The 19,450-nt window shown below is 34.5% G+C and overlaps 1 protein-coding gene across 5 annotated transcripts in view; it reads right to left on the bottom strand.

Moving 5' to 3' along the window:
* LOC117928567 (exocyst complex component SEC8) overlaps positions 1 to 7,416 on the bottom strand; it is a 63,896-nt gene extending 56,480 nt beyond the window's left edge. The window contains exons 1-5 of one of the 5 annotated variants that reach the window (XM_034848474.1): positions 7,198 to 7,416; positions 6,842 to 6,951; positions 6,585 to 6,682; positions 5,449 to 5,523; positions 224 to 436 (exon numbers count right to left, since the gene is read on the bottom strand). In XM_034848474.1, coding sequence (XP_034704365.1) covers positions 224 to 436; positions 5,449 to 5,490 — 255 coding nt within the window. In that variant the 5' untranslated portion in view covers positions 5,491 to 5,523; positions 6,585 to 6,682; positions 6,842 to 6,951; positions 7,198 to 7,416. The remainder of the gene's footprint in view (positions 1 to 223; positions 437 to 5,448; positions 5,524 to 6,584; positions 6,683 to 6,841; positions 6,952 to 7,197) is intronic. The other 4 variants (XM_034848477.1, XM_034848473.1, XM_034848476.1 and 1 more) reach the window with 4 other exon arrangements.
* Positions 7,417 to 19,450: the final 12,034 nt, after the last annotated feature.

The raw sequence follows: 19,450 nt of genomic DNA, 5'->3' as shown, positions 1-19,450 counted from the left end.
TCTTTTTATTCTAATACACTTACACCTATCAAAAAAACAACGTTCCTTGACATTAAGTTTTAATATGCGATACATAGAAAATCGATGTGCTCAAAAGATGAGGAAATAATAGAACAACAACAACAACAACAACAACAACAAGAATAAGAAGACCAAGAACAAGTACAAGAAGACCAAGACCAAGACCAAGAACAATAATAATAAAAGAAAACGAAGAAGAAACCTGAGAATAATTTTGGATTGCTTTGTTGAATCCACTATGATATGCATGCACTACTTCATCCACAACTTCCTCAATAATGTCACTTTGCTCCTTCAAAAACTGGGCTTCACCTTCACGATCTTTGGATGTCAAAATATGGACAACATGAGGTAGTGAATCAAAACGTGTAGCAGCCCAACTCTCATCTATTCTTGAAAGGTCTTCCCTTAGATACTGTATTAACCATAAAAGGACAAGAGAAAGATGAGGAAAACAGAGGAGAAAACTGAAAATGTCCAACCTAGCTCACAAAGCAGTAAATAACAACTACAGTTTGAAGTTTAATATCATCATTTGGAAAGCAAGTGTACTGATGCACACTTTATGATTAGGACTTAGCTTTTACTTTTCCAATGAGAAACAAAGAAAGAAAATGCAGAATGAAGAATAGAGAATCCTCCCAAATAGAAAAGGCAACAAAGAGAAACTGAAAAAGAACACATAAATGATGGCATCAAAAATAGGCCTCTCCCCAATACCAGGCCCCCCACACCAAGGTCACTAGCAGTGGTCACAAGGGAGGAGATGACCCCTATGAACCCACAAATGGATCAAAGCAATAGTTCCAACATTTAATTCCAACAAAATACTAATACATACTCTTTGAATTTCAAACCATACATTAAAAAGATCCACCATGAAAAAACACCTTCCTCAAATATTAAATTTTTTACATTATCTTTTTTTTTTATAGGAAACGACAAAGGAATATATTGATAAAAAGGAAATACAATAGAAGGATGAGGAATCCTCCCACCAAAGAAAAACAAGACTACAAGTAATCAAATATAAGAAAATACAAAGAGAGAACAAGCAAACACTCTAGTTACACACCACTAACCAATCAAGTTGTAACATGTTAAGAGGTATCCCCTTAAATTTTTTACATTATCATCATTATCACTATTACTTTTGAATTATTATTTTTTAAGAAATCAGATCATTACATTATTAACACTATTACTTTCCAAGTATTATTTTTTACATTTTTTACATTATCACCATTATCACTATTCCTTTCTAATTATTTTATTTGTGAAGAAATCACATTATTATTTTTTTTTTTTTATATATACATAAAGAAGAGTATATATATTAAAAAGAGACGCCAAAATAACAACCCATGATATACAAGATAAATACACCCACCCCCACATAGGTCAAACAAAAAAAAAAACTGCCAAAATGGAGGTATAAAAAACATCCCCACCCTCAATGAGAGCTAACCAATCAATGAAAACAATTAGTGTCGAAGGACCATCCTTTATAAACATCTTAGTCTCCAACCAAAGAAAGCAAACAAAAGATCCTTTTAGTCTTTGGATGGAAAGCACATTGTCTTCGAAGACGATTCTATTCCTTATCTTCCAAACCATCTAAAAAATGCACAAGGGACCTGCTCTCCAAACTTTCTTACACTTTTTACCCACAAAGAACCCATTCCAACCCAAAAGTGTTGCCCTAACTAAAGAAGGAAAGCACCCAAGATAGCCCAAAAAGAGTAAAGAACATCTCTCATAAAGCCCTTATCTTTACACAATGGAGAAGTATGTGATCTATGGATTCTTCATCCATTTGGAAAATATAACATCTATTCACTAAAGACCATCCTTTTTTCTAAATTTGGTCCAAGGTTAAAGCTCTTCCCCATGTTGCCTCCCAAGCAAAGAAGCTCACTTTTGGTTGCACCCACAAATTCCAAATGATTTTCATTGGAAAATAAACTAAAGAGCCCAACTCTAAGGCTTTGCAGAGAGACTTAAGAGAGAACTCGCCACTCTTTGTCTCCGTCCAAAGCACCTTATCTTCCTCATCCCTATGCAGTCTCTTCCCATGCAGACATAACAAGAGGCTCTCCACTTCATCCAACTTCCAATCATTAAAAGGTCTAGAGAAGAGAGGACTCCAACTCCCCCCACCCTTTGAGAAATTTCAGACATCCTTCACTCAAGCCTCCTTAGAGACGGCTAAAGCAAATAAACAAAATAAAAAAAAAAATCACATAAAGGTGTAGCCCCACACCACTTATCATTCCAAAATTTCACCCTCTGCCTATAACCCACCATAAAGGAAAGCCTACTGCTGACAAGGTGTCAATCCTTCCTAATCACTTTCCACAACCCTACACCATACCCCTCCCTTACTTCCCGAGAACACCATCCCCCTCGTTCCTTCCCATACTTTCCCTTGATCACTTGATTCCAAAAGGCCTCTTTCTCATTCGCAAAGTGCCAACTCCATTTGTAAAGAAGAGCCTTGTTGAGAGTAGAAAGACACTTGACCCACAATCTCCCTTTTCTTTTATCCAGGCAAACAGTCACCCACCTTACTGAATGAGGTTTTCACACTACAACCCCACCTCCCCATAGAAAATCCCTCTGAATCTGCTCTAACCTCAATCTAACCATCCTTGGCATTGAGTATAGACATGAAATAAATGGGCAAGCTCAACAACATGCTTCGTATCAAAGTGATTCTCCCTCCTTTAGAAATGTATTATCTCTTCCAAAAAGCCAATCTCTTCCGAAACATCTCTTCTACTACATCCCAAGCTGCCATGAACTTGAAAGGAGCACCCAACAGCATCCCCAAGTAAGTGGAAATGAGGTCTCTGACCTTACAACAAAACTCTAAAGCCAAATCCTCCACATTATCCACACTATTATCCTCCACATTATTATATTATTACATTACACCTATTGCTACTTTCCAAAAAATCACATTTTCATTTTATTATGAACATGAATAATACCTCCTAACATATCCAATTTTTTTAATAGGAAAAGATAAAATATATTAAAAGCACCTAACAATAGGGGGCACAAAGTATACTTGGTGCATACAAAGCCACCAAAAGGCCAATCAAAGTTGAAGGATAAACAAAAAACAACTCCCCCACATTGCTTAGAGCTTAGCTAATCAATGAAGTCCAACAAAAACAAAAAGCTATCACCTATGTACACTCTAACCCACCCCAAAACAATATATATTAAGGATTACTTGATAACTTGGTCCCCTCTTTCAATATTTTCAAAAGCTCTCCTATTTCTATTTTTCCATATGGTCCAAATTAAACACAAAGGAGCAACTTTTTGAGCTTTCTTCCTCTTCTTCCAAACAAATGATCCGTGTTAACCCAAAAGGGCCTCTCTTGTTGTGAAGTGCATCACCCATTTGATCCCAAATAAAGCAAAAACGCATTGCCACAACATAATTGCATTCGTGTAATGAAGGAGGATATGATCAACTGTTTCTTCTTCTACTGTGCACAAATAGCATCTACTTGAGATTTGCCATCCTCTCTTGTGAAGTTGGCCGAATGGTTTTTTTTTTTTAAATAGATAAAGAAGCAAATTTGCATTAAAAAAAGGCATCAAAAGAGCAACCCAAGGTATACAAGATCAAAACACCCACCGCCAAAAAGCTCAAACAATTAGGATGAGCTAGAACCTTAATAAGAGCTCAACCAATCAAAAAAACTAATGGTAGTAAGAGAACAATCATCTATGAACAACTTAGTCTCTAACCAAAAAAAGCAAATAAAAGCGCTTTTTAGCCTTTGAAATTACGTCATCATCGAAAGCATTTTATTCCTTGTCTTCCAAACCATCCAAAAGATGCATATGGGGCCTCCACTCCAGATATTAATATCCTCCCCCATGTAACTTCCCATATGAAAAGGCCCACCCTCACTAAGACCCAAGAATTCCAAACCATCCTTATAGGGAACGCTTGTGATCTTTCAATAGATAAGAAGGCATAAAGAAATTTAAGTGAGAAATTGTCACATCTTGAATTTAGCTAAACCATCTTATCCTCTATATCTCTCCATTTCATCTATTTCCTAGTCACCAAGACCCAACATATCCAATTTACTACTACTACTTTCCCAAACATCACATTTTCATACTATCATGAACAAAAATAATCCTCCAATTTGTCGATATCTATAAATTTTTTGTTAGGTTTTAAATTATCAAAATGTATACCATATAGAGAGAGAATTACAAATTTAGCATTGATATTATCACAACTATTGACATATTGACAAGACAGACATATCATTTTTTTTTTACCCGAAAAAGACAATTCATTGAAAATGAATTAAGGATACAACGAAGAATAGTTCTCCTAAGGAGTATACATCATAACAGTAATATTGAAGTACAAGAAAAACAACAAAGAGCATACACCATAGCAATACCATGATACAAAGAATCCTTGAGTTGGTACAACTTGTTGGTGTAAAATCCTAAACAAAAGCCACTAATGTTGAGGCATCTCTCTTAACCAACTGATTTGTGATCCAATTGGCTAATCCAACTATTCAATTGAAATAGCAAACCAAATCCCTGAACTGATCAATAATTTTGTGAACCCATCTATCCAATGTATGAGACCCTCACTTCAATTCAAATCCCTAAGAACAATGATCAAATCATTTTCCACTAAGATAATGCCAATACCTAATGATCTCACCTCATTTATACCTTCCAACAAAGCCAAAATCTCAACCACCCCCCTCCTCCCCTAGGGCTCCTTTCCCTTCCTAGGTTGGAGAACCATTCGGCCACAAAGATTTTTTCTAAGTTACTCCCTAGGCAAACATTTAAAATAATCTTAAGGAAACCATCTCCACTGCCCCAAGCTCATTTTCCTTCCAAATAGAACAATAGGCATCATGCCAAATCTTGAATGTCAAACTCAAAGGTGAACCCAAAAAGCCCTTAGAAATCAACACTAGAGAGAAGTGAAGTATAGGATAGTTTCCAGAAAGACTCTAGCGACTTCCACCCACTTACTCTTAAATGAAGCACACCATATATTAGCATTAATTTTATGTTTTCTTTTTTTTGTATCTTAATAATTACACATGTTAATTTAGTATGCTTATATAGCAGTTTCTTGTCAATCTGACTTCCACATATCCACAAGTTTGACACTTATAGATACCCAGCAGATGGCACCTGTGTCGTGCCATTCACCAAGGTAACACTGCCAACCATATCCATTTGATATTACTATATAGTTTCAATATATCAACTTTTAACAATCCAAAGGGAAGATGGTACCATTAAAATATGGACACCTTAGCTTCTAACATCTTAATAAAAAAATGAGAAAGAACTTAAAAGTATGAGCAACTCAAAGATATCGCTGAAATTTTAATGAAATAATATACTCACAGATTTCTCAGGAGAAATAGGCAATCCATCAAAAGTTCCCATCTCAAGCCAATCGCCTCACCAGATGTTACAATACTAGAAGAGTGGTAAAAAAAAACAATGTAAGACAAGTCAGACCAAAAGGAAAGAGTATAACTTCCTCAGATGTAATCAAAATGGATTGCAGAAGTTTTTGTATCGCCAAGCAAAGATTCACATAAAGCCAATTTTTACCAAGTCAAACTGTTGAAAAGCTCTATTTGGTTGCCAAAAAAAATGAAGATAAGAAAAAATAAATAAAATTGAATTTCTATTTTAATAGTTAGTTTCAATGGAAATTAAAAATAAATAACTAAGGCTTCGCTTGGATACACTTCCTGTTTTTTAAAAACAAAAATAGAAACTACTTGACAAAAAGTTAAAAAAAAAATTATATAAAAAGTATAAACTTACCTTATGTCCTTAAAAATTACTTGAAAAAATTTTTAAATTTGAAGTAGTAAAATTTTTTAACTTGATTTTTAAAAACCATTACATTTTCGATGTAAGTCTCGAGTTCTTTCATTTTTTATAGAAGCTACAACCATTTTCTGTTTTTAAAGACAGAAAACAGGAAATATATCCAAAAGGACACTAAAAATCACTTGGAAACTCAAGTTAATGATGGTGCAAGGCTCAGTTGAGCTCATTTGTTCATTTTCTTGGAAACCACAACAACAGAACCGTATATAACTTCAATTTCATCTTTCCTTCACAACCAGACAAGTTGAGCTCAAAATGCATTCTTCACAAATGCAAACAAAATTCAAGTTCAGAAAAAATGTAACAACAAAAAAATTGTCAGTCAATTTGTAAGAATCAAACCAATACATCTTTTGAATGACAGTCAATTGGGTCACCAAAAAAAAATTAGGGAAGGAAAAAATGCAGAACATGAATCCTAAACTTCAAATGAATTATATAACTCAAGAGAAACCAATATATATATATATTGACTTGGTCAGTCCTTTTTTTTGGGAAAGGACGTGGTCAGTGGAAATTTCCTTTCATCATTTCTCAGTTCCATCTCTCAAAAATCAAAATAGAAAAATGATAATAAAATTGTTGGAAAAAATAAAACGTCAAATTTTCTTCTGACTTTTTTTTTTTTCATCCACCTTTTACTTTTCCGGATTCTCAGCATCCAAACAGAGCAAAACGAACCTCTAGATCCAATTCCGACGACAATGAATCGCGAATGCAAACAATGTGAAACCTAGAGGAAAGTGATCAAAAACAATCAGATCCTATACGATAAAGAATTATTTACAATCCTCTAGTTTTGTACAAATAAAGGGAAAATCAGTGGATACATCAAAACAACATGGAAAAAAACAAATAGCATAGCTCTGGATTGAATCGGATTTGAATGTACCTATGAATTAGTGTTGTGATAGGAATAGTGCATTTTTTGGAAAGTGTTTTGAGCTCTAAGCTCCTGTTGTCAGATCTCCTTGACAGATAGAGAGAGAGAGAGCTATATATCTGGACTAAGCAAATTCGAAATTAGGAGAAAACCAAATTTGTACGGGTTGGATCATCACAGTCTTCCAACTCAAAACGGCACAAAAATCCACAACGCCCCCACAAACAACACCGAAACCCTACCAAACCAAATCCGATCCCGCAAAACAAAAAAAAAAAAACAAAAAAACTCTCACACACGCACAAAAAATCTCAAAACTCATTCGAAAACGGAAACACGCACAAATCAGAGATAAGAAATGGCACCTCCTGCTCCAACAAAGGGTTGCACTGCATCAGCTGCGATATCCGCTCGTCGAGGTTGCCATGATTGTTCCACAGATCTCCTCCGAAACTCTAGGTTCCACCTCCGGTGTCACCACCGTCGTCGTTCTAGAGAGAGAAAGTAGACAGAGATCAGGGGGCCGTGGTTGTGAAACCAAAGTGAGAAAGGCCTCTCTCGCGGTCTCTTCGCCCACCACTCCTCTCGTTTAATTAAAAAAATGAATAAATTCAGACTATTTGGGAATGAAAACATATTTGATAATTCAAACTATATCCATATATATATATAATTGTCTTGAATTAATACTACTTAATCTTTCATTAATTTCAAAAAATAATTATAAAAACAAGGGTAATTAAAAATGGTATGCATAAAGATTATTTTTAAATTAGAAAAAAATAAAAAATAGGTGGAAAGCATTTTGAAATTTTAAATATATTTTTATTTTAAAAATTATTATAAAATATTAAGATTTAAAAATAATTTTTAAAATAAGTTTTTTTTTATATTTGAAATAAAAATATGTTTAGAAAATTTTTAACCCTATTTTATTTGTTTTTTTATATATTTTTTCTATGTTCTATTTTATTTTTCTTTAAATATCTATATTTATTCACTCGTCTTCTCTTTATTCTTTTATTTTATAATACGTTATCAACATGATGCTTTGAGTATGTAGAAAAATAGAAGAGTACTCGAGGTAGAAAATAAAAATAAAAAAATGTTTGAGGTACAAAAGAAAATAGAAGAATTCATCTACAAAAATTTTTATAGGTATAGTCTTATTCTCAACAAATAAAATATGAATAGTATACGTTGTATTGTTATAATTTTTATTTACTTTATCTCGTAGTCAAAAGTTATGTAAATCATATTTCATATAATTACAAATTTTAATCATTTAATAACTATAAGCTATATATAAAAAAATTTCATAACCAAAAGTTATGAAAAATATATACAAAATAATAACAAGATGTTATGGAGTAAATTACAAAATTACAAATACATAGCTAAAAATTATGCATAAGATCTCTAATTACTTTTTAATTATATTATATAATTAGAGTTTATACAAAACAACATTGTATAGCTAGAAGCCATATGATAAATGGTTCATGACTTAAAGTTATGTGTAAATTCAAAATTACAAATACATAATCAGAAGTTATGTATATAATTCATAATTATTTATTTATAATTATACAATATAACTAGAAGTTATACAAAATAATATTATATAGCCAGAAGTTATAAAATGAATAGTTCATAATATAAAGTTGTGTACAAATCTACATAATGAATAGTTCATAGCTTAAAGTTATGAACAAATTTACATAAAAAATAGTTCATAACTTGAAACTATGTATAAATTTAAATATTTTATTATTTTGACAAAATAAGTATAGCCTGAAGCTATGAAATATATTAACTTATATTTTCTTTTAATTGTATTAAGTGACTGAAAGTTATACATGAATAGTTCATAGTATGGAGTTATACATAAATTTACATAAAAAATAGTTCATAGTTTGAAGTTGTATACAAATTTACATATTTTATTATTTTAACAAAATAATCATAACCCGAAATTATTTCGTATTCACGCATTTTTCATAACCATAAATTATTGAAACAATTTTTACTAATAATTGTTTCATAGTAAAAAATTGTGTACACGATTTCTAATTCTCTTGTATAACCAGAAGTTATACAAAACAAAATTGTCAATTAACAACCATGTAGCTAGAAAGTACATAAATTTTTTAAATTTTGCTGTATAACCAAAAGTTATATCATAACATAATTATCAATTGTTTAATGTTATTATAACATTATTCAAATTATAAAGAAAAAGTTAGTAAATTAATAATTGTTAAAACTTGTATAGCTAAAAGTTATATAAATATAACCAGAAATTATATAAATACTATTATCCATAACCCGAAGTTATGAAAATGAGAAAATTAATATTCTTTGTGTTAATTGAATGTTATGTCAAAGTTTTTAATATGTACTTTTTTTATAGCTAGAAAATATAAAGAACAAAATAAATTTTATACAACTTTATGAAATTCATATAACCAACAGTTATAATAAAATATATTATAGCCTAAAACTATGACAATAAGCATATAGATAATATTTATATATTATTAAAATATATATATTTTGCATATCAAGCTATACAAATAGGTAAATGCATGATATTTTTTTAATGAACTCTTATTATTAGAAGTTATATTGTTATTAGTATAAATTTTTACATATAGATGTGGAATTTTTAGGGTGCATGAAATTATGATATTTATATTTAATATTCTCGTGTTAAATGTGATATTTTAGGATATTTTTTATTCTAGTTGTTTAATACATGGTAATCTTTTGATATAATAATTATATTTTCCAACATCTTATGTAAAATATGATTGTTTCATATAGAAAGTTGAGATTTTTGAGTAGTATATATACTTATATTTTGAAATTTATGGATAGCATCTTTTATTAGGATTTACTTATTGAAAATTTAATAATGAAATTATGTGTTGAATTTTTTTTTTTTTTTTATACATGTGAAATATATGTGTGGACTCCGCATTTCGGCTCATGCGCTTCCACTCGATGGCGAGCTCGATTTTTATTTGAAAAATGATTTATTTTTATTTTTTTAGAAAAATGACTTAGAGTCGCCACTTATTTTTGTTTTTTTTTTAAAGAAAAACAAAATAAAAAAGAAAACCCTAAATACGACTCTTTATTTTGGAAAATGTGGTCTATTAAAAAAACCAGATTAGGGCTCGGGGGTCAGGTTACTTATTGGGAAGGTATGGTAAAGACCATAACACCCCTCTAAATCTATAAAAACGGGTCTCTATTAATAAGATGAAACAAGTATGACAATTGATTGATTGAACATGAATACCGAACAGTGATCAAATGTGTGAAAACAAGACACGCATGATAACAAATAAATCGATAGACACAATCGAGTACGAGGCGTACCTTAGTCACAAGCTGAGCGCTATCATAAAAGACAAAGTTAGTGCACAAATACAGAATAATCGCATGCATGTCATAGAGTGCAGTAAGCCAATCAAGCATAACAATTAATTAGTCAATAAGAAAATTCCATATGTTGGGCCCCCGGTGTAGGGTCATCCCACTAAGAAATAGTCATCGATGAGTGGGGTATGCCCCAATATAGATCATATCACCTCCAAAAATCCATCACTGATAAAAAGGGTATGCCCCGGTGTAAATCCATCGCCTCAACTCCCCATCTGTCATGCTCCAAGAAATAATCTACAACCAATCTCAAGTATTGTCCATGTGTGAGCCATCAAGCACAACGTGTGAAGTCATGGCCTCAGGGTGGTCTTAAGATGTGAGATGTAATGTAGGCCAAGGTAATAAGATGAGCGAAACGAAAGGAAACTAGGCTCAAAGATCCCAATGATGTAATCCTTATACCCCTCATGCATGAAATGCAATGCATAGAAAACGTCATGAGTCCCGGACCTAGGGGTCCCCACACGAAAAGTGATGATAAAAGAATGGACACATCGAAGAAGCAAGAATAAAGTGTGGATGCTGAACCCAAGTCAAACATCCAGCAAGATGAGAAAAGAAATAAATAAGACAAAGTAGAGTGAAATGGAGGAATAAAACAAAAATAAAATAAGGCAGAAAGGATAGAAAAGTGAATGATGGTCAACTTGCATCAAAGTATGGAAAGTAGTCACATTCGAAATAGATGGAATGATGGATAGAGCAAGGATCTAGAGATACTAAAGAAAAGTCGCTCACTTCTCTCACAAAAATCGAATGGATGACTCATACTCTCACCCAAAATACACATCAAGATGAATCTCAAGAATAAGATCTCATGCGAACTCTCCCTAACACATAAACTCAATGAAGCAACTTGACACGTCCATACACATGCCCAAATGGAGAATAATAAAATGAACAATGCGTTATCATATATATATATATATATATATATATATATTGCGCATACTCTGAAGCAACTGAATGATAGCCCATGAAATACATAGCCAAATGAATAAACTCTCCCCATGTACTGATGTAATATGAATCCTCACTAACAAGACAACCTCTCAAAATAAGATATTTGGACCACTGCCCGCAAGGCGAACGGGTAGGAAGAATGTGACAATCCTCCATGCAGTGACGTGTGAAAAACCACCACTCAAGGTGAAACAAGGATAATGTCGAGTAATCAATGATGAAAGAAAAGACAGAGAACGAATATCACAAGTGGTGATATGTGATATCGGAAAATAGTGATGAAATAATGTCCAAGTGGAAAATATCACAATGAAGAGTGAAAAATGAGGCCTGAATATGTATGTTAGGTCTGGAACTCATGACGTATCCAATCATAACATGCAAGCACTACAGGGTCCCCAACCCGGTGTAATAGGTAAATGAGGTGATGAAAGAAAATGTGATGTGCTCGTGTGAGGCTCAATGGGCTAACAACGAGTAACTCTATATGCGAGGGTGATAAAGTAAATAGGCTCATGAAATGATGGTCATCCATCATTTGACCACACCCTCGAACATTGTGCTTTCAATATCTCACATGGTCAATACTAACGACTGACATCCGTTCAACAAAGTCATGTCAACTCCTCTAAAATCGTGTGAAAGTTCTCATTGATGCTCTGTGATAACCGTCAATGTCCTCTGATAATCACCTCACTCCATCACCATAAGTCACTCACCATCGTCTCATAAAATCACCATCTCTAATCATCCTGACTCTCTGAAGTCATGTGTAATGGCTCAAATTTGAATGCTCCATGATAACCCCTCTGTCTCAACAATATCATCAAGCAGTCAAGCCACTCTCTCATCATGATCCATCTAGCCTCGTGTAAAGCTCATCTCAGGTCAAACCATCTCGGACACTACCCGGTCAGATCAAATAAATAATGGAAAGAACAGGCAATGGTACTGTAATACATGAAAGCGGGTAAGGATGGTAAAGGTCATATAACGGTACCAAGGGTAGTGTCATGTCAAGCTCAAAATGGGTAGGTCAACAAGTCTGAAAAGTCAGGATATGGATATAGATACGGTACTACTCTGATTAGAAGGTGAAATGGGTCACAGTCTCGAACTCCCTAGGTCAATCTCCTAATCCTAGGTTAATAGGCTCAATATCCTCCATGATAGGTCAGACCAAAGTGATCATGATGCATAAGTGAAAATATGTCTCATATCGAAAGCATAGCACACATCAATGCAAGATATGCAAAACATACTCATTAGAAAAGAGAATAACACATACTCAAATAAAAAGATTACATCACTAAATGAACCAAATGAGTACATCATGTGTGAAGCGATAAAGGACTACAAACGACTAGACTCTTAGCATGAATTATAAACAACGACTCTGAACCAAACTGGACTCAACAAAGCAACTCTAATGAACTAAAGATTGGACTCGACAAAACGAGAACGACTCTGATGACAACCATAAATCAAAATGAAAGGTACTCTGAGCTAAACCGCTGCAAAATGATGTACCCATGTCAATTGAACCAAGTCCTCAACTCGAAATATCCCAAAATACCATATGACCATCAATATCATCAACATCCAGATCAATCTACTGAAGGCTAGGAGGACGAGGAACTGCATGTGTAGAATGCGTAGACAGGTGATTTGAGCCAAAATATGTGCTCTAATGGCACATATTCGATATGATTTGTGCACCAAAGGACATTCAAATCACCCAACTTGACCTAAATCAATGTTAAGGCCCTAGCCATGAGTTTAATTTGTACTTTGGAGACTTATCTCAGGTTCAAGGGAAGAAAATGGTGCAAATTGAATGCCTTTAGATTTTGAAAGATCAAGAAATGACTAAATGAAGAAATAAGTGAGTCAAGACTCATTGAACGTAAGGAAAAACAAGACGAGGAAATCATAAGTTTGGAATATGATAAATGACCATTATGGAATAAGAAAGAAGGCAAGAAAGCATGGGAAATGAGGCATGAAGCAAGATTCAACTACATGGAAATTTAGAATTCAAAAATCTGATGACATTATATACTCTGAATTTGAGGACAAATTAGAGCACTTTATGGAGTCCATTATATACATACTATATATTGTTTTGAAGCTTGGGAAGTCAGGAGTCCAACGCTTCAAATGGTGTGCAAATCAGAGCTAAAATAAAGAAGTTATGGCCATTTGAAGACAACTGCACCAAGCTGGAGGGTCATTTCGAAATGATTTTGAAATTCAACTTATGAATTCGAAATTCACTTCGAAATAACACCAATTTCGAATTCATCCATTGCCACTTTGATGTTTTGCCTCCTCTACCTCGGGAATTGCATCTATTCAACTTATGAATTCGAAATCCACTTTGAAATGACACCAATTTTGAATTCACCCACTACCACTTTGATGTTTCGCCTCCGCTACCTCGGGAATTGTATCTAGAGCACTCCATCCGCCCTAAGTGGACCCCACACAACTAGAAATCACCATTTTATTATTTTTTAATCGTTTTTAGGAAATTATTTTGTAATAAGTGGCCAATGAGAGTGTGCCACATGTTAGGTAATTGATGGTATTATATAAACTCTCTTAATTCTAGGTTTTAGGGATCTTGGATCTTTTTCCGGAGTTTTTGACATTGAAGGTGGAAGAATATGATAACTTTGGTTTGTTTTCTTTTTCTTCTTTATTAAATATATTGTTTTTAGTTTTTTTTTTATTCAAATTATGGATTTTTACCCTATTATGGATTGTGAATGTGACATCACTCCCATGAGAGGCTAAGAGCAAACTTGGGGCTTGAAGCATGAAAACCTAAGGGTTAGGAAACCTATAGGGACAATGGGTAAATTATTATAACAATGAGATTAATTATTGGTTGGGTGACAATTTATCATTTTTTTTATCATATCCTTGTGAGTTCGTTTAGGGAATGATACTGGAGGTTATTACCTGATACTAGTGATTCTTGATAATTCTTGATCATTGGTTATCCTCGTCTTCCCTATCGTTATTTGCCCCTAAATAAAGCTATAAGGAATAGGAAGGGTTAAAAAATCAAATCTTAAATTGGTAATCAATCTCATTCATTTGATGGTTTTAGAAATCTATTTTAAAAATGAAAAATTAGGTTTCGGATGCAATTTTGAGTTATAGAACTCAACTTGATTGCGAGCGGCCAAGGATCCCAAAACCCTAAGATCATATTACTTAAAAGACCCTTGTTTTCTCTAATTTCTATATCCTAGGTTGGATTGTGGAAAACTCCAAACTTGAATCAATTGAATTTAAAATCAGTATTCATTTTTTTTATTAATTTAACTTCTTTTACTTAGTTTCTCATTATTCACATATTGTTTTTCACTTTAGGATTTAAACAAAAACAATTCATTTATTCTAGTATTGAAAATTTTCATAAGCTAGTCCTTGAGGACGATACCCGGAATACTACAAAAGTCGTAGTGACTCTTTCTCTAGTTTTTCTTGATCAGAGTTACTACGTAAAAAGGCTAAGTATTTTGGTACAATAGAGAATTTCGGTCAGTAGGGATTGGTGGTCACACTTGGCCCAGACAAGTTGACCAACCCTGAATCAATCAAGTCTTGTATCGCATGATGGAGCGTTGAACAACGCTCAGTATCATGTCCCTGAATGTGATGATATAAGCAATGCTCATGTGAGCGGAAATGAGGAGGAATGGGATGTGGCAAGGGGCATGGCGCCAAAGGAACAATCAAACCAGCATCTCTAAGCTTCTCAAAAGTTCTAGTCAAAGTCATGCCCAATGGAGTGAACAGTCTCGCGAGTCTCTGTGCATATGGTCTAGGTAGCAGGTGAGTAGCGGCTCTCGAATGTGATGGTCGTGGCTGTATGCTAGTCTGAGCAATGTAAGGCTGCTGAACATAAACCGGCTGATACTAATACTATGGATGAGAGAAATGAGCTCTGACTATAGGAGGCCTATAAGGTGAGTGAAGTGCAGGCCTTTGATGTTAATAGCTAATAGTGTCAACCTTTCCAGACCTACTAGATGATCCAACTAGCTTTTTCCTCTTACTGTCAGGGGAATGAGCAATATCCGTCCATAATTCTCCAGCAATGACCTCCTTAACACTGAAAGCTGCATGAACTAGACTCTTAAGATCCTGAAATGGGATGCCCACAAGGCGTCTAGCGAACCTCGACTATAGGTTCTGAAAAACCATATCAATCTGATCCTGCTCCTTAAGCCGGTCTGTCATACCAGCCACATTTGCTCTCCAACAACTAACAAAGGAATAAATAAACTCATCTGACCTCTGTCTGGTGGCCTCCAAGTCTCGTTTAGATACATCAATATCAACACTGAAAGCGAACTGAGTCAGAAACTCATGAGCCACATCTTCCCAGGTGCGAAGTCTTGAAGGCTCAACTGAAGCAAACCTCTGAGCTGCCTTACTAAGTGACATTGGGAAAAGGGCCACCAACTGCCCATCATCTATCCCGTGTGCTCTCATGACTGTGTTGTATAGTCTCACGTGGATCTTAGGACAACCAATCCCACTATAACGCTCAATGTCTGGCATGCGAAACTTAGCGGGCAAGCTAGCCGCTGGTATGTCATCCCTATCATCCCAAGTCAAACCTTCATCCTGTGATCTGATATATCTCATCCTGGCCTCAAACCTCTCAACCCTAGCCTCCTGCTCAGTTAATCTAATATTATTAGTAGTAGGAATCATAGGAGGCAACACTATGGCAGTAGGTGGTGGAGTAGTTTCACAATGATATGATAAATGGAATGGAACGCCATGTGAAGTCCCAAGTGGAAGAACCTGAGCCGTTTGAGGTACATGGGGAATTGTATCATCAGTGCTAATGCCGATTGGATGATGATCCTAGTGAGAACTCTCTATTTGATCCAAACGTCTACTAACTCCTACCATGAACTCCTGAATAGAAGCAAGTGTAGCAGCTAGCTCGTCTGACATCTCAACTGAACTGTCTGAACTCTGATGTGAATCTACTCTGATCAATCGACTTCCAACTCTCCTCCAAGGATGTAACTCCATACTTAATCAACTCCTAAAATGACTCCCTGAAGTAAACGAAATGGATGAAGGACACAAGATAAGACCTTAAAAGACAACAGTACAACATGCAAGCACATGGTCCTGAGGTGGCAATCCGAAATCTAGATTTGTGATGAGAACTCTGGAGTCATAAAGGTGTCCACTGTGAGATGGCTACAAATGTGACTAGAGAATTCCTATCGATAATCCAAGATAAAAGAGGTGTGAAGAACACGCTACCACGAGATCAATACTCCATCTATAACCACATATCCTTGATTCAACCTTCAACCCAAGCTCCGTAAGAGAAAAAATGATAAGGTGATCAAAGTGAATCTCTCGAAAAAAATGTAAATGTGAAAATGTGTCTTTCACCTTTCCGTAATGACAATATGAGCATCGAGTTGAAAATTGAATCAATGATCAAACAAAGAATGAGGTACTGAGCTCATGATATGTGCACAGTGTAAAAAGATGATCATAATCAATGAACATATCACAAAGCATCAAGTAAGTGATAGCAAAGTGAAATGATGTGTCGAGCCAAGAAAGAAAAACGAAAGCCCTAGGAAGAAAACAAGACAAACTCATTGAGTGAAAATACCAAAGTAAGGCGACATGACAAAGGTGATCAAACCGATACTTAAACTCATATCGATCTCTGAGCACTCTCAACTGGAAACTAAAGAGGGAGTATCGAATCCAAACTGTGACCACAGAGGCTCTGAAAACCCTCAGATGCACCCACGTGTAAGGAAAGAACCGTAATAAAAGGATTTTAGCTCATCCAACAAGGTCAAGGCGGCCCTAAAAGGAAATGGGTAAACTATAAAAGGTCCCTAGTAGAAGCGATCGTACCCTCCAATGATACGCAACCCTCTGCACGTCTTCGAAAAGACGGGGCACTTCTATGCAAGGTGGTCATCACCTCCACACATGCACTGCCTCGACATCCCAGGGGGTTCTTATGGTGAAAGCTTTCACAACTCTCAACACTCAGTGGTAATCTAAAGTGTACAGTGAGTGGTGTGGGTGCATCTGAAAACCCTATAAAACTAAAAGAAAACACACTAGCCACACAAATATCTTGAAATCTAGCTCTGGGTTATACAGATTTTCAATGATCGGACTCTAATCGACATCAACGTGCCGGTCACCTTTAGAATGCTCCCAAACATCGATATAGCTCGTCGCTAAACCCTACTCCAATTTTATGGCTCGGTTAGAGAACAAGCACACACAAGGTCTCACACTTGCAAAAATGAGAGCTGGGATGAAGAAAATGACCGAAACCAGAGGATTGGAGATAATGGGATAAATGTGTGGCCCACATAGACAAGCAACTCATGCAATCACACAGAATGAGAGGAGTCATGCAACAAACAGTCATGCAAAACAGGTATATATCATCCAAATCTACACACAAGCTAATCGAGAATAATATCTGGTAATGATAGCATGCTCCATGATAATCAAGATAATGTATAACCAAGAATCAAACATGTCAAGATAAACGAGATAGGCAACAAGAAAAATGTACAAGTCAAGGTGAGCAGAGTGATCATACAACAAGAAGAGTCAATATGTGAGGAAAAACGAAATGATCAATCAATATAATCAACATGTCGATGCCTCAAACGAATACTATAACTAATCATGCATCAAGGATATCGATATCAAGAGTTCTCAATGTGCAATCAATAGTTAAGCAAACACACACACAAAGAGAGGTGAGTACCAACTGATCGACCAATCAAACGCCAGATTTGCCTCAATTTATGTTCAAGCTTGACCCTCTAGTGATTTCCCAGTGGAGTCGCCATTTTGTGGGCCCCGCATTTCTCGATGCGTTCCCACTCGATGGCGAAAACTCGTTTTTTTTTTTTTTTGTGAAAATTTGATTTTTAGAAAAAAACTTTGAGTCACCACTTATTTTTGTTTTATTTTTAAAGAGTAAACAAAATAAGAAAGAAAAACCCTAAGTGTGACTCCTTATTTGGGAAAGCAGGTCTGTTAAAAATCGGATCGGGTTCGAGGGTCAGGTTACTTATCGGAAAGGTACGGTAAAGACCGTAGCACCCCTCTAAGTCCTTAGAAAAATGAGTCTCTACTAATAAGATGAAGCAAGTATGACAATTGGTAAGGAAATCAATGGATACTAAAGTGATCACAAACCAAAAGCAAGTCATGATAATGAATAAATGGACAAAGTGAGAGCGAGGGCGTACCTTGGCAGCAGATAATAAAGAGCTATCATGAAACAGAGTTAGTACACAATAACAAATACAAAATATATCGCATGCATGTCAAATATCGGAACAAAAATTAAACAATATTCATTAGGCATAACAATTAACCATTAAAAAAGAAATCTCACAGTGGAATTAAAACTATTCGAGAGAAAATTGGTGGGGACCCTATATAAGAAGTTTATCAATCTGGCCCCGCAATCCCGTGGGACACAACAAGGATATTGTGTTTGCATGAAGGGTATTTGTGATATTTCACATCAGATAAGGGGAGAAGTTTCTGATGCTATATAAGTATGAGTTCTTCTTAACTATGAAAACGTGTTTTAAAATCGTGATGTTCTTTTAGGCCCAAAGCAAACAATATATACATAGTTATAATGAGTTGTTACACATAAGAACTATTTTGAATAACATTTCATCATTATAGTTAATTTATTTTGACAATTCATTATATTTTTTAATAGTTATAATCATTTTCATTAAAGAATAAGAGTTTATTAATAAAATATCCATGTATAACATATAAGCTCGAGGAGTTAATCATGTCTTCTTAGACAATTAATACTAAATAAAAGGTTTAATTTTGACACTAATTTTTGTATATAACTAATTGAGTCTAGTAATACATCCAAGAGAGGACTGAATTATGTGTTATTCAATTTTCAATATTTTTTTTTGCACAAATATAAACAAATAACATTATGAATTAAATACAAATAACAATAAAGGAAGATAAGATAAAGAGTAAGAGAGATTGCAAACAATAATTTATATATAGCAATTTAACAATCACTTATGTCCATTTCCTCTGACTTCTTCCTAAGTTTAGAGATATGTTTATTATGCTAAAAACTTCCTTAACCGAAACTTTTTAATTAATTTT

Source organism: Vitis riparia, chromosome 13 (genome assembly GCF_004353265.1).
Source record: "Vitis riparia cultivar Riparia Gloire de Montpellier isolate 1030 chromosome 13, EGFV_Vit.rip_1.0, whole genome shotgun sequence".
In the NCBI taxonomy this organism is placed as follows: Eukaryota; Viridiplantae; Streptophyta; class Magnoliopsida; order Vitales; family Vitaceae; genus Vitis; species Vitis riparia.
The sequence above is the reverse complement of the archived record's forward strand: the minus strand, read 5'-3'. Positions and strand labels throughout refer to the sequence as shown.